At 41.4% G+C, this 12,292-nt stretch overlaps 1 protein-coding gene across 1 annotated transcript in view; it reads left to right on the top strand.

The window, feature by feature from the left end:
- Positions 1-12,292, top strand: part of vegfc (vascular endothelial growth factor c) — a 172,452-nt gene that overhangs the window by 95,508 nt on the left and 64,652 nt on the right. Inside the window, exon 2 of the mRNA XM_052019779.1 lies at positions 1,728-1,935. Within this exon, the coding sequence (XP_051875739.1) occupies positions 1,728-1,935 (208 nt within the window). The remainder of the gene's footprint in view (positions 1-1,727; positions 1,936-12,292) is intronic.

Here is a 12,292-nt window from a genome sequence, read left to right as displayed (position 1 = left end):
TCTTCCCTTTCCTAGCCTATCTCTCTTTTTTTCTTCTTACCTATTTTTTTCCTCTCGTCCCCTCCCCTCCCCCCATGGGGCACTTGCTCCATACTTGTGACCCATCCCCTGGTGGATCTGCTCTCTCCTCCTCCCCAACATCTGCCTATCGCTATCTCTTACCTGCATCCACCGATCACCACCTTGTGTCCACCCCGCCTCCCCCCTTTTGTCCACCTGTCACTGCTCTGTTCTTCCCTCCTATATATTGGGCTTCCCCTTTTCCTACCTTCAGTCCTGAAGAAGGGTCCTGACCTGAAACATTGACAGTCTGTTCTTCTCCACAGTTGCTACCTGACCTGCTGAGTTCCTCCGGCATCTTGTTATTTTTTTATTTTGCTTGATGAATTTCCTGTGAAGCACTTTAGGTTTTTATTTTGCATTAAAATCATTTGATAGTCATAGAGCACAGCAACAGGCCTTTTGACCAACCATCTACACTAATCCCATTTGCCTGCATTAAGTCCATATCCTTCTCTGCCTTGCCTCTTTAAGTGCCTGCCTAAATGTTTTTTAAGTGTTGTGATTGTATCTGATTCCACTACCTCCTCTGCAGCGAGTTCCTGATATCTACCACTCTATGTCAAAACTTTCCTTTCAAATCCTCTATAAAACTCCTTCCTCTCACCTTAAACCCGTGCCCTATTGTTCTTGATACCCCTATCATGGGAAAAGGATTCTATCTGCCCTATCTATGCTTCTTATAATTTTACATACCTCTATCAGGTCACCTTTCAGCCTCCTTTGTTCCAGAAAAAACAAGCCCAGCCTATCCAATCTCTCCTCATAACGGAAGTCTCGACCCGAAACGTCGACTGTTCAATCAGATATCTTTATTAGTCCCACGCGTATTGAAACACAAAGTGAAATGCATCTTTTGCATAGAGTGTTCTGGGGCAGCCCACATGTGTCGCCATGCTTCCAGTGCCAACATAGCATGCCCACAACTTCCTAACCCGTATGTCTTTGGAATGTGGAAGGAACGGTTCTTCATGATCCCAATTGATGGTTTGTGTTAAAATCTTCAATAACAGAGTCCTGACTTTTAATGTCCAAAGGAAAATACTTTATTATTTCAAATATCTGCTTGTGACATAATATTTAGAACATGTATATAAAATATGCATAACAAGAACGGAAGAAACAAACACTACTTCAAGGGAAAAGAAACAACGTGAATATAAAATGAAAAGCACTACTTAATTTTATTATTAAAGGAACAGATGTGTTCTTTGGTTAGAATGGAAAAAAACCCTAAGTGGTTTAATAATTCTATTGTTTCCAATAACTGTTTCTTATGCCTGTGGATTTTAGTTACATAAATTATTTAAGTAAACAAAATCCTCAAGCTGTCTGTGTGGAAAATTAAAATCCCATTCTCTGGAATATTGATCCCCTACCTCCCTCATATGCTCTTTGTAGAAGTGTGTAATTTAACTCCTGTATGTTATCAAGTTTATCAGCAGATTTTCTTTTACATAAACTTCTCCAAAGTGAAGCAAGGACCTCTCAATAATTCAGGGTCATCTGTCTACAAATCATTCAGAACTGTCACTCCACAGCTTTAGTGTCTGAATTGGTCAAATAATTGTAATGTGCAGGTTAGGTGAGCCAATTTCTCTCTCTTCAGGCACGGGTACACCTGGATTGTTGCTTGCTTAACTGACGCTTTCTGTGTTCCTTACCAGGGTCAGATGAGCAGTGAACTGGAGCAGCAGTTACGGTCGGTATCCAGTGTGGATGAACTCATGACGATATTTTACCCTGAGCACTGGAAAATGCTGAAATGTCAGTCAATGAAAGGGCGGCCACAATACAGGGAGACTGGGCTCGCCACTGTAGCAGAAGAGCCTGTGACATTTGCGGCAACTTTTTACAACCCTGAGATTCTCAGAAGTAAGTCGTACCTTTGAAGATGAACTTTTCTCCACTAGCCTGTCAAAATTTGGAATGAAGTGCTTGCAATTTTAAACTGCCTTTCAGTTATTTAATCACATTGACTTCCTTAAGGTTATATCCACAGATTAACAAACAAAGTTTTCAAGTACTTAATGAAATAAAAACAGATGGTGCTTCACCTACTGAATGTTTCCTGCATTTTCTGATTTTATTTCAGATTTCCTGCAGGTAGTTTTGAACCTGCTTTAACCTGGAAGGGCTAAATACAGGTTGTCCCCGATTTTAGCCCAAAATTTGTGATGGATGACCCACAGCAATAGGAAAATAATCCCAATTGATTACCTGCTGCAAAATGTTAGCTGGATCTTCAGTGGTGAGATCCATGTGGGGGTGTGGTTGAAAAATACCTTGACAGCTAGATAAACCACACCCACATTCTTAGCCAAATGTCAAAGTCGTCAATAATGATGAATACTTTCAACATTCAAAATTACTCAAAAATGTCCTGGAACGACTAAAAATGAATCAATATGACGTGTTTACGCATGTTCACATTCCTTACTTCAAATCATATAGTCATAGAGAGCGATAAAGTCATACATCACAGAACTAAGCCCTTCATCCCAAATCCCATCTGCCCGCATTAGGACTAGAATGCAGAGTGTGTAAAGAAACATAAAGCACAGAGAGTTACCAGAAACGTGAAATTGGTTTATTCATTCATCTAACTACAAGATAAATGTGCACATTTGTCAGAAATATACTTCAGTTACATACACTATTTTTTGCTTTTTGAAAACCAAGAGTATCATTTATATACACATTATTTAAAAATATAACCTCTTCCCAGTTTTTCTCAGTCACTTCTTGACGAGGAAGCAGCCGCTCCGATAGAATCTCGTTGGTTCTTCCACAGTCTCCTGGGTTGACCTATGGAAAGCTTTTGAAATCACTTAAGTCTTTGATATTTTCTGATAGATCTCTTTCTGGAATTAAGAGATTTATGTGCACACTTCCAACTTTATACCCTACTTTCACAAGATCTTTCTTTGTACCACGTACTTCAATATCCCATTTCTGATGGTCAGATTTGTCTGGTGATGAACATGCCATTTGAACTGATTTTCTCCATGATCTGAATCATAGTATAGTTTCTGCCTCAACTGCAACCATCCCCTCAAGATTTGGCCAAACTAAGAATGGTGCTTTCAGTCCTCTACTCAAGAGTAACTCAGTAGGATTATAACCTTTTGTGGATTGTGGTGTTGTTCTGTAGTTCAGCAAGAAGTTTCCTCATCAACACCTCATGCTCATCAGGAACACACAATTCTCACTCTTCTCTCAATTTAGCATTTGACACTGGATGATGTGGTAGAACAAGTGCGTGCTTACTACTGTTTTGTTTCGTAGAGTGTTCAGTTATAAAAAAACAAAACCAAGGACCATGAGAAAATGGACCTCATTTCCTCAACCTCAATGCATTTTGAGTGGCTACCAATGCATAATATCGATCTCATTCTTACAATAAGAAATCTGTACTCTTTGGAAAGGGCCATTTTCAACTCTGTAGAAGTGTCTTCACTGGTTTGGGTCTGCGATTGTCACAGAGATAAAAAAAAAACAAGCTCATCAAGGTCTTTTTCATGTCCTAGCCAATTAGCAAACAATCTGGCAAAACCTAAATATTCAGTGTGCAGTTCTTCTAAACTTAGGTCTCCTCACTTGGTATAACAAGCCCTCTTAACATAATCTTGTTTCACTGACAATTCATGTTTTCTATCACAGTTGGGGCAGCACAGTGACATATTAGTGGAACTGCTGCCTCACATTCCCAGTAAAAGGGGTTCAATTCTGATCTTCACTGCTGTCTGTGTGGAGCTTGCATGTTCTCCCTGGGATAGCATGGGTTTCCACTGGGTGTTCCAGTTTCCTCCCACATCCCAAAGATGTGCAGGTTGGTAGGTTAATTGGCAGCTGTAAGTTTCCTCTAGTGTGTATGTTAGTGATAGAATCTGGGGGAAGTGGATAGGACTATGAGGAGAATAAAATGGGATCAATGTAGAAGTAATTTAAATGGGTGGTTGATTCTGGTTGTGGACTTTATAGGCCAAGGGGCCTGTTTCCATGCTGTATGATTCTTTGACATCAAGTACCTCTGCAAGTACAGTTTCATCTGGACATTTGCCTGATTCTGTTTGCCCTTTTAAAGTTTTATGATGCTTATTGTAGGACAATTTCTTATTATGTCTCCTCATCTATCTCCATTGCTTTAAATAGAATATCATCTGCTACCATATTCAAGGTAAAAGTCATACCTTTATTGACCATGTCTGAATTTTCATATGGTAACCTTGATAATGCATCTGCAATAGCAAATTGTTTTGACTTCTTTATTCGATTACATAATCACATTGAGACAAGAGAACAGCCCATGTTTGCATTCTTGAAGCCATTGCTGGGATTGCTGACTTAGCACGAAGAATTGCGAGCAAAAGCGTATGGAATGTAAAGGAAAATAGGATCCACCAACTCCATGTGAGTTTCCTCCGGGTACTTTGGTTTCCTCTCACATCCCAAACGTGTGCAGGTTGATAGGTTGATTGGCCACTGTAAAGGACCTGATTCCATGCGGTATCTCTTTATGACTCTGTAGCCATATTCCTGCTCTCTCTCCCCATACCTTTGAAGCCTTTGTGTCTAGAAATCTATCCATCCCCTTCTTAAATACATTCAGCAATTGAGACTCCACCCCCTTGAGCGGTAGAGAATTCCACAACTTCACCACCCATTGAGTAACGAAATTTCTCCTCATCTCAGTACTACACGGCTTCCCACATTTTAAAACTGGAGGCCTGTGACCAGTGGTGTGCCGCAGGGATCAGTGCTGGGTCTGCTGTTGTTCATCTTTTATATTAACGATTTGGATGAGAATGTAAGTGGCATGGTTAGTATGTTGGTGGATGACACTAAAATTGGTGGTATAGTGGACAAGTGAAGAAGGTTATCTAAGATTACAACAGGATCTTGATCAGCTGGGCCAGTGGTGCAAAGAATGGCAGATGACATTTAATTCAGACAATTAAATGTCTGAATTATGATGGAGAAAAGCACAGCCCGTCCCAGGAGTTTGGGCCCCAACTAGTCACAATGCATGATAATGATTTGGATGAGAAACCAAAAGTAATATTTCTATGTTTGCTGATAATATGAAACTTTATTGCTCTATTGCTGATGTCCGAATATCCCTAGGGTTTAAGAGAAGACTGGATTAGGCACAGAAACAGGCCTCTCAGCCCCTCAAGCCTGTTCCACCATTTAAAAAGATCATGATTGTAACCTCAACTCCGTTTTCCATTCTACCTGCAGTAACCTTTCACCCTCTTGCTAATCAAGGATCTATGTACCTATGATTTAAAAAACATGGAAGTATTCAGCTGGTCAGGTGGCAACTGTGGGAGGGGAAACAGTCAGGTCGGTGTCCCTTTGTCAGATCTGTTTCTATTCTCAGAGATGCAGTCCGACCTGCTGAGTACTTTCTGCTTTTGTTTGAGATTATCAGCATCTGCAGTTTTGTTTTGAACTTCCTCAATGCTGAATTGGGCCTTGGGTTTGCCTCATTAAACAACACTTGCATCCGACCACCTTTCAGAGATGGAGAGGGCTGTTCTGCTGAAACATGCACGTAGGTTGTGTGGAAGTTTCTAAGATTTAAGCTACCTCTCTTTTCTTCTTTATGACCCATTTCTTTCCCCAGACATTTGATCTTCTGCTTTATGTGGCTCAGGTTCAAATTCTTGTTTCATTAATACTTCCATGAAGCACTTGGGGAGATTTCTTCTCTATGAAAAGAGTATTATAGATACAAGTTGTTATTCAAACTCAGTAAAATTACAGCTTTCTATACCATGTTGATGTGGTATCAGTGTAGTAAAACTTCAGGACTTATGTTCAGAGAAGCCAATCTGTTGAGCTGGAAACATGGGCAGTAGAGATGCTGCCTCACTGTTCTGGTGACCCAGGTTCAGTCCCGACCTCCACTGCTGTCTGTGTGGAATTTGCACATTCTCCCTGTGACTGTGTGGGTTTCCTCCCACATCCCAAAGATGTGCAGGTTGAGAGGTTAATTGACTGGCATCCCTTGCCCCTAGTGTGCAGGAAGGTGGTAGAATCTGAGGGCAATGTGGGGAGAATAAAATGGGATTGGTGTGGGATCAGTGTAAATGGGTGTTTGATGGTTGGTGCAGATTCTAGGACCTGGTTCCATGTTGTATGAATCTATGAATTCAGATCTTACTATGGCAGCTTGAAAATTTAAATTCAGACAGCTAAATAAACATGCAATATAAAAATAAAAATTCTCGTATAATAATGGCCTCTGTGGAGTTGCTGAAGTTTTATTTAAAAAACAAGGCATCTGGAAAAGAAGGAAGTTCACCATATTTACGGTTGTGACTTCAGACCCAGAAACATGGATGACTTTTAACAGCCTTCACAGTGCAGGACTGGTTAGGGATTGAGAATAAACCTTGGCAATGTGCACAGTTTATGAGCAAGTAAATTAAAAATTGTATCGACAATGTATTGTGTCCAGTCTAGAACCATAGAACACTATGGCACAGAAAACAGGCCATTCAGCCCTTCTAGTCTGTGCCGAAACTTTATTCCGCTAGTCCCATTGACCTGCACCCAGTCCATAACCCTCCAGACCTCTCCCATCCATGTATCTATCCAATTTATTCTTAAAACTTAAGAGTGAGCCTGCATTTACCACGTCAAGTGGCAGCTCGTTCCACACTCCCACCACTCTTTGAGTGAAGAAGTTCGCCCTAATGTTCCCCCTAAATCTTTCCCCTTTCACCCTAAAGCCATGTCCTCTCGTATTTATCTCACCTAATCCAGGTGGAAAGAGCCTACTCGCATTTACTCTGTCTATACCCCTCATTATTTTGTAAACCTCTATCAAATCTTCCCTCATTCTTCTGCGCTCCAAGGAATAAAGCCCTAACCTGTTCAATCTTTCCCTGTAACTCAACTCTTGAAGAACCAGCAACATTCTAGTAAATCTTCTCTGCACTTTTTCAATCTTATTGATATCCTTCCTATAGTTAGGTGACCAGAACTGCACACAATACTCCAAATTTGGCCTCACCAATATCTTAAACAACCTCATCATAACATCCCAACTCCTATAAGCAATGCTTTGATTTATGAATGCCAGGATGCCAAAAGCCTTCTTTAAAACCCTGTCTACCTGTGACACCACTTTCAGAGAATTATGTATCTGAACTCCCAGATCCCTTTGTTCCTCCGCACTCCTCAGTGCCCTACCATTTACTGTGTATGTCCTACCTTGATTTGTCCTTCCAAAATGCAACACCTCACACTTGTCTGCATTAAGTTCCATTTGCCATTTTCTGGCCCATTTTCCCATTTGGTTCAGATCCCTCTGCAAGCTTTGAAAGCCTTCCTCGCTGTCCACAACGCCTCCAATCTTAGTGTCATCAGCAAACTTGCTGATCCAATTTACCACATTATCATCTAGATCATTGATATAGACAAAAAACAACAATGAACCCAGCACACATACCTGAGGCATACCACTAGTCACAGGCCTCCAGTCTGAGAAACAATCATCCACTACCACTCTCTGTCTTCTCCCACACAGCCAATTTCGAATCCAGTTTACAACCTCTCCATGGATACCTAGTGTCTGAACCTTCTGAACTAACCTCCCATGTGGGACCTTGTCAAAGGCCTTACTAAAGTCCATGTAGACAACATCCACAGCCTTTCCTTCATCTACTTTCTTGGTAACCTCCTCGAAAAACTCTACACAATTCGTTAAACACGATCTACCACGCACAAAGCCATACTGACTATCCTTAATCAGCCCTTGGCTGTCCAAATACCTGTATACTCGATCTCTCAGAACACCTTCCAATAATTTACCTACTACTGATGTCAGGCCTGTAATTACCTGGTTTACTTTTAGAGCCTTTTTTAAACAATGGAACAACATGAGCTACCCTCCAGTCCTCTGGCGCCGCACCAGTCCTCTGAATACAGAAAGGGAATGTACTGCTACATTGCTAAGTGAATTTACCATTTGTTATTGCATGTCCTTTCACAGTAATAGTGCTGTGGTGAGGGGGTGATGGGGATTATAAGCTTAAACCCTTCAAGCATCCATGATCCCTATATCTACACCTCCAAAAAATCTCTCAACCTTTTTTGCTGCAAGCACAACGACCCAGTCTAACCTCACAACTATAATCCCTCATCCTTGCAGCTATTTGAGTAAATCTACCCTCTCTCTAGGACCTTTAGATCTTTTTCAAGTGTAGTATCCAGAATTGAGCACACAGTATCCCAGTAGTGGCCTAACTGGTGTGACAGAATCAATTAGTAACAGACAGCTTTTTAAACCAAGGGGGTGATTTGCGATGTATCTCCTGGTCACCTAATGCTTTGGCAGGACTATTGCAAGACTTGTGCCCTCTGTGGTCTTTCCTAAATGTGCAAAAGTGCATCAAGTGCTCTCGGAGCTTCCATTCTGAAATCCAGCTCCTTTGTAGTAAGTTGAACTGAATTTCAGAAATAGAGTTCATACAGGTCTGAAATAATTTGTGCTTAGGGCATACAACAGAGGACAAATTTCTACCCAATCCATCTCTGGTCTGGTATGTACGTGCTCCAGCAATATGCTTAACCCTTCACTGCCTTGCACCTGATCCAATGAGTCACTCATTTTAAAAGCATTAGAATTATAAAACAATACGGTATGAAAACAGGCCCTTCGGCCCATCGAGTCTGCACCGGCAGTCAACCTCCCATTTGCATTCACGCTACATTAATTTCATTTAAAAACAAGTATTCTCCTTACATTCCTGTCAACTCTCCCTAGATTCCACCCCTCACCTACACACTAAAGGCAATCTATAGTGGCCAATTAACCTACCAACCCGCATGTCTTTGGGATGTGTAAGGAAACCAGAGTACCCAGAGGAAACCCACACGGTCACAGGGAGAATGTGCAAACTCCACACAGCCTTTACCAGAGTTCAGGCTTGAACATGGGTCTTTGGCACTGTGAGGCTCTTCTAGATCCGTCGCTGTGCCACCCTGCATTAAGCTGAACTTGACCATCTCATGAACATATAAATGAAAAAGTCTGGCCAGACAATGTCATCCAAACCCACACAACTTGTGCAAAATAAAATCTTTGTGTCTCCACATTGTGTTGGTGATCATAAATTGGACTCAAACTGTCCTTTCTCTACGTGAACAATAGTGTGAGGCAGGGATGCAACAATAATGCTCTCCTGTGCCCTCAGTCAGGTAAACCTGCCTTTTATGCAGTGACAGCCTCAGTCTCTCTGAAGTTAACACTCAGTGAGGCTAAATAGAAACTAAGTAAAGCCTTTTCAGAGATTTAGCACTGTCCTTAAAATATTTATTTGCGAATTTTATTTTGAAACAAGCAGCCTGATTGGGTGGAATAACAACAATCAGCTGGGAGGAACTCAGCTGGTTGAACAGCATCTGTGGGGGGAAGCAATTTTGGGTTGAAACACTGCCTCAGCCCTGATGCAGGGTTTCGACCTGAAGCATCGACAGTTCCTTTCCCCCCACAGATGCTGCTCGACCCACGGATTTCCTCCAGCAGATTGCTTGTTGCTCCAGATTCCAGCATCTGCAGTCTCTTACATCAGCCTGATTGGGTGGTATTTCTCTGCTCTGTGGAGTACCCAGCAAAACAAGCAATGTAGCAGACTATGCTTCTTCAAAATTGGTTCAGAATTGAAACCTAATGTACAGTTAGTGAGTTTATTTTAGCCTTACATCAATTCACAGTGCTGAATATGTGGAATTTATATTGGCAATGAGTAATAGAATTTCACTGGGTTTAAAGTTCTATGCCAATATCCAAGCTGCCAGTACAAATAAGATTTTGGCCACCAAGCAATGGCTTGATGACCAATTCAACACAGGATTCATGAGGGTATAAGTGCAAGGGAAAAGTTTTTTTTCCCTCAAGTTAGGTGTAATGGATCATAAACCTTGGTCTCTTGAGATCGGATAATGATTTATTTCACTTAGTACACAGAAGAATTTTTTTGATTCAAGTGTGTGTGTCCAGTCATGGTCTGGCACTGAGATGGTATGCAAACCTAGCTGAGCATTAATGTTTATTTTAATACAGAATTGCTCCAATTCTGAATCACTTGAATTAATGACAATCTATCGTCTACCCCATCGATTGTAATGGTGCTGTTGCATTTATTCAAAAACCCTCATGATTCAGAGGTGTAATTGGTTTATTATTGCCACATGTGCTGAGGTACAGTGAAAAACTTTGTTTTGCATGCCATCCATACAGATCATTTCATCACATCAGTACATTGAGGTAATACAAGGGAAAAACAATAACAGAATGTAGAATAAAGTATAACAGTTACATAGAAAGTGCAGTGCAGGTAGACAATAAGGTGAAAGACCATGACGAGGTAGATTGTGAGGTCAAGAGTCCAACTTATCGTATGAGGGGACTGTCCAAAAGTCTTATAATGGTGGGATAGATGCTGTCCTTGAGCCTGGTAATACATGCTTTCAGGCTTTTGTATCTTCTGCCCGATGGGAGGGGGGCAAAAAGAGAATGTCTGAGGTGGGTGGGGTCTTTGATTATGTCAGCTGCTTTACCGAGGCAGCGAGAAATGTAGACAGACTCCATGGAGGGGAGACTGGTTTCTGTGATGTGCTGAGCTGTGTCCACAGCTTTCTGCAGTTTCTTTCGGTTTCAGGCAGAGCAGTGTTTTCCATATAATGCATCCAGATAGGATGCTTTCCATGGTGCATTGATAAAACTTGGTGAGGGTCAATGGGGACATGCCAAATTTCTTTAGCCTCCTGAGGAAATAGAGATGCTGGTGTGCTTTCTTGGCCATGATGTCTATGTGGCATTCAGGTATAACATGCGAGCTCTATTTGAGAAGCCATTTTTGATTTTTGCCCTCATCTATCAGAGGACATTGATAGAAATAGAATCACAAGCGAAGGTTCCTCAGGATCTCCCTGGTTGTCACACATCCCTGACTATGTACTGAAATAAAATTGCTACTCGGTCCTAAATAATGCCCACTTGAAAAAATGCTGTCTTCTTGTTGTTTGGCTCCCATGAAATGTGAAAGACCATTCACTGAACTTTCAAGAAATTCGGCGAAAACAACAATGCTGAGAAACAACATCTATCACAAGATACTACATCATCACAGAAGGATATCATTTGTATCAACTAAATCATATGAAACACAAGCATGTGTAGGTCCAAGGCCCTTTGGCACCTTCTACCGTACAATAACGTCATGGATGTTCTTCCATTATCCATATTCCCATCCATTCCCACAATCTCATTAGATTCTGTAAGCCTATTGGTCTCAGCTTTGAATATATTGAGTGACAGAGCTAACTGAGGCGTGAACTCCAAATACTCACAACCATCTGAGCAAGGAAAAGTGGCCTCATCTAATTTCTTATCACGACCCTTTGTCTCCTAGTTCTAGACTAAACAGGGGTATCCTTTGGATAACCTTGCCTGGTTATTCACCTACCAGCAATTTAATGCCGGGACACTGGCTGATCTCTGTCCTTCCCTGTTGCCAGTGAGCTGCCCCTGAGGCCTTGACTTAAGTGGGTGAAATGGTGAGATGGAGGGTTGGCCATAACTTATTGGCTTTGCCAAATCAAGGCCAGTGACGCTCTCAGTTGTTGTTCTGCCCCTTAAGATACTTAAGGCATGAGCTGCCTCCCTTTGAGAGAGAGCAGATTGCTTGATTAAAGTACTCATTAGACGCGATCTGTGGGACAGATGTCCGTCCTTGCACAAGATTGTCAAATACGTGGTATAGTAGCGACTCTTGTTTCACTTATCTCTCAACTTCAGTCTCTCAGATGCCAGCAGAGTAGCATTTCAGAGATGGACTATAATGCACAGTTGCTCCTGTGCTGTGTGTTCAACACCACCATCCTGAGATAGATTCTCACCATCATGTCTAGGGTCATGTGCAAGAATTTAAATTCCATACTCTCTGAGGGCACAAATACATCAGACACATGCACATTATGCTCACATTACATATGTGACCTTAATATGCTTAATGATTGTGAGGTTGGTTAGGGGCCGGGGTAGCGTCCCTTCCTTTTCTATTCATTACCCCATCTTGCCCTCACACTTGCCTGGAACCTGAGCATACATAGTAACTGCAAAATTAAAAGCCTGTTTAGAGATGATTGGGTTAAAGAAAAAAATGTATTAGATATCACTGCATTGTTGTTTTAATATAGAACATAGAACAAT

Source organism: Pristis pectinata, chromosome 7 (genome assembly GCF_009764475.1).
Source record: "Pristis pectinata isolate sPriPec2 chromosome 7, sPriPec2.1.pri, whole genome shotgun sequence".
Classification (NCBI taxonomy): domain Eukaryota; kingdom Metazoa; phylum Chordata; class Chondrichthyes; order Rhinopristiformes; family Pristidae; genus Pristis; species Pristis pectinata.
Note: the sequence above shows the minus strand (reverse complement) of the source record. Positions and strands in the feature narration are given on the sequence as shown.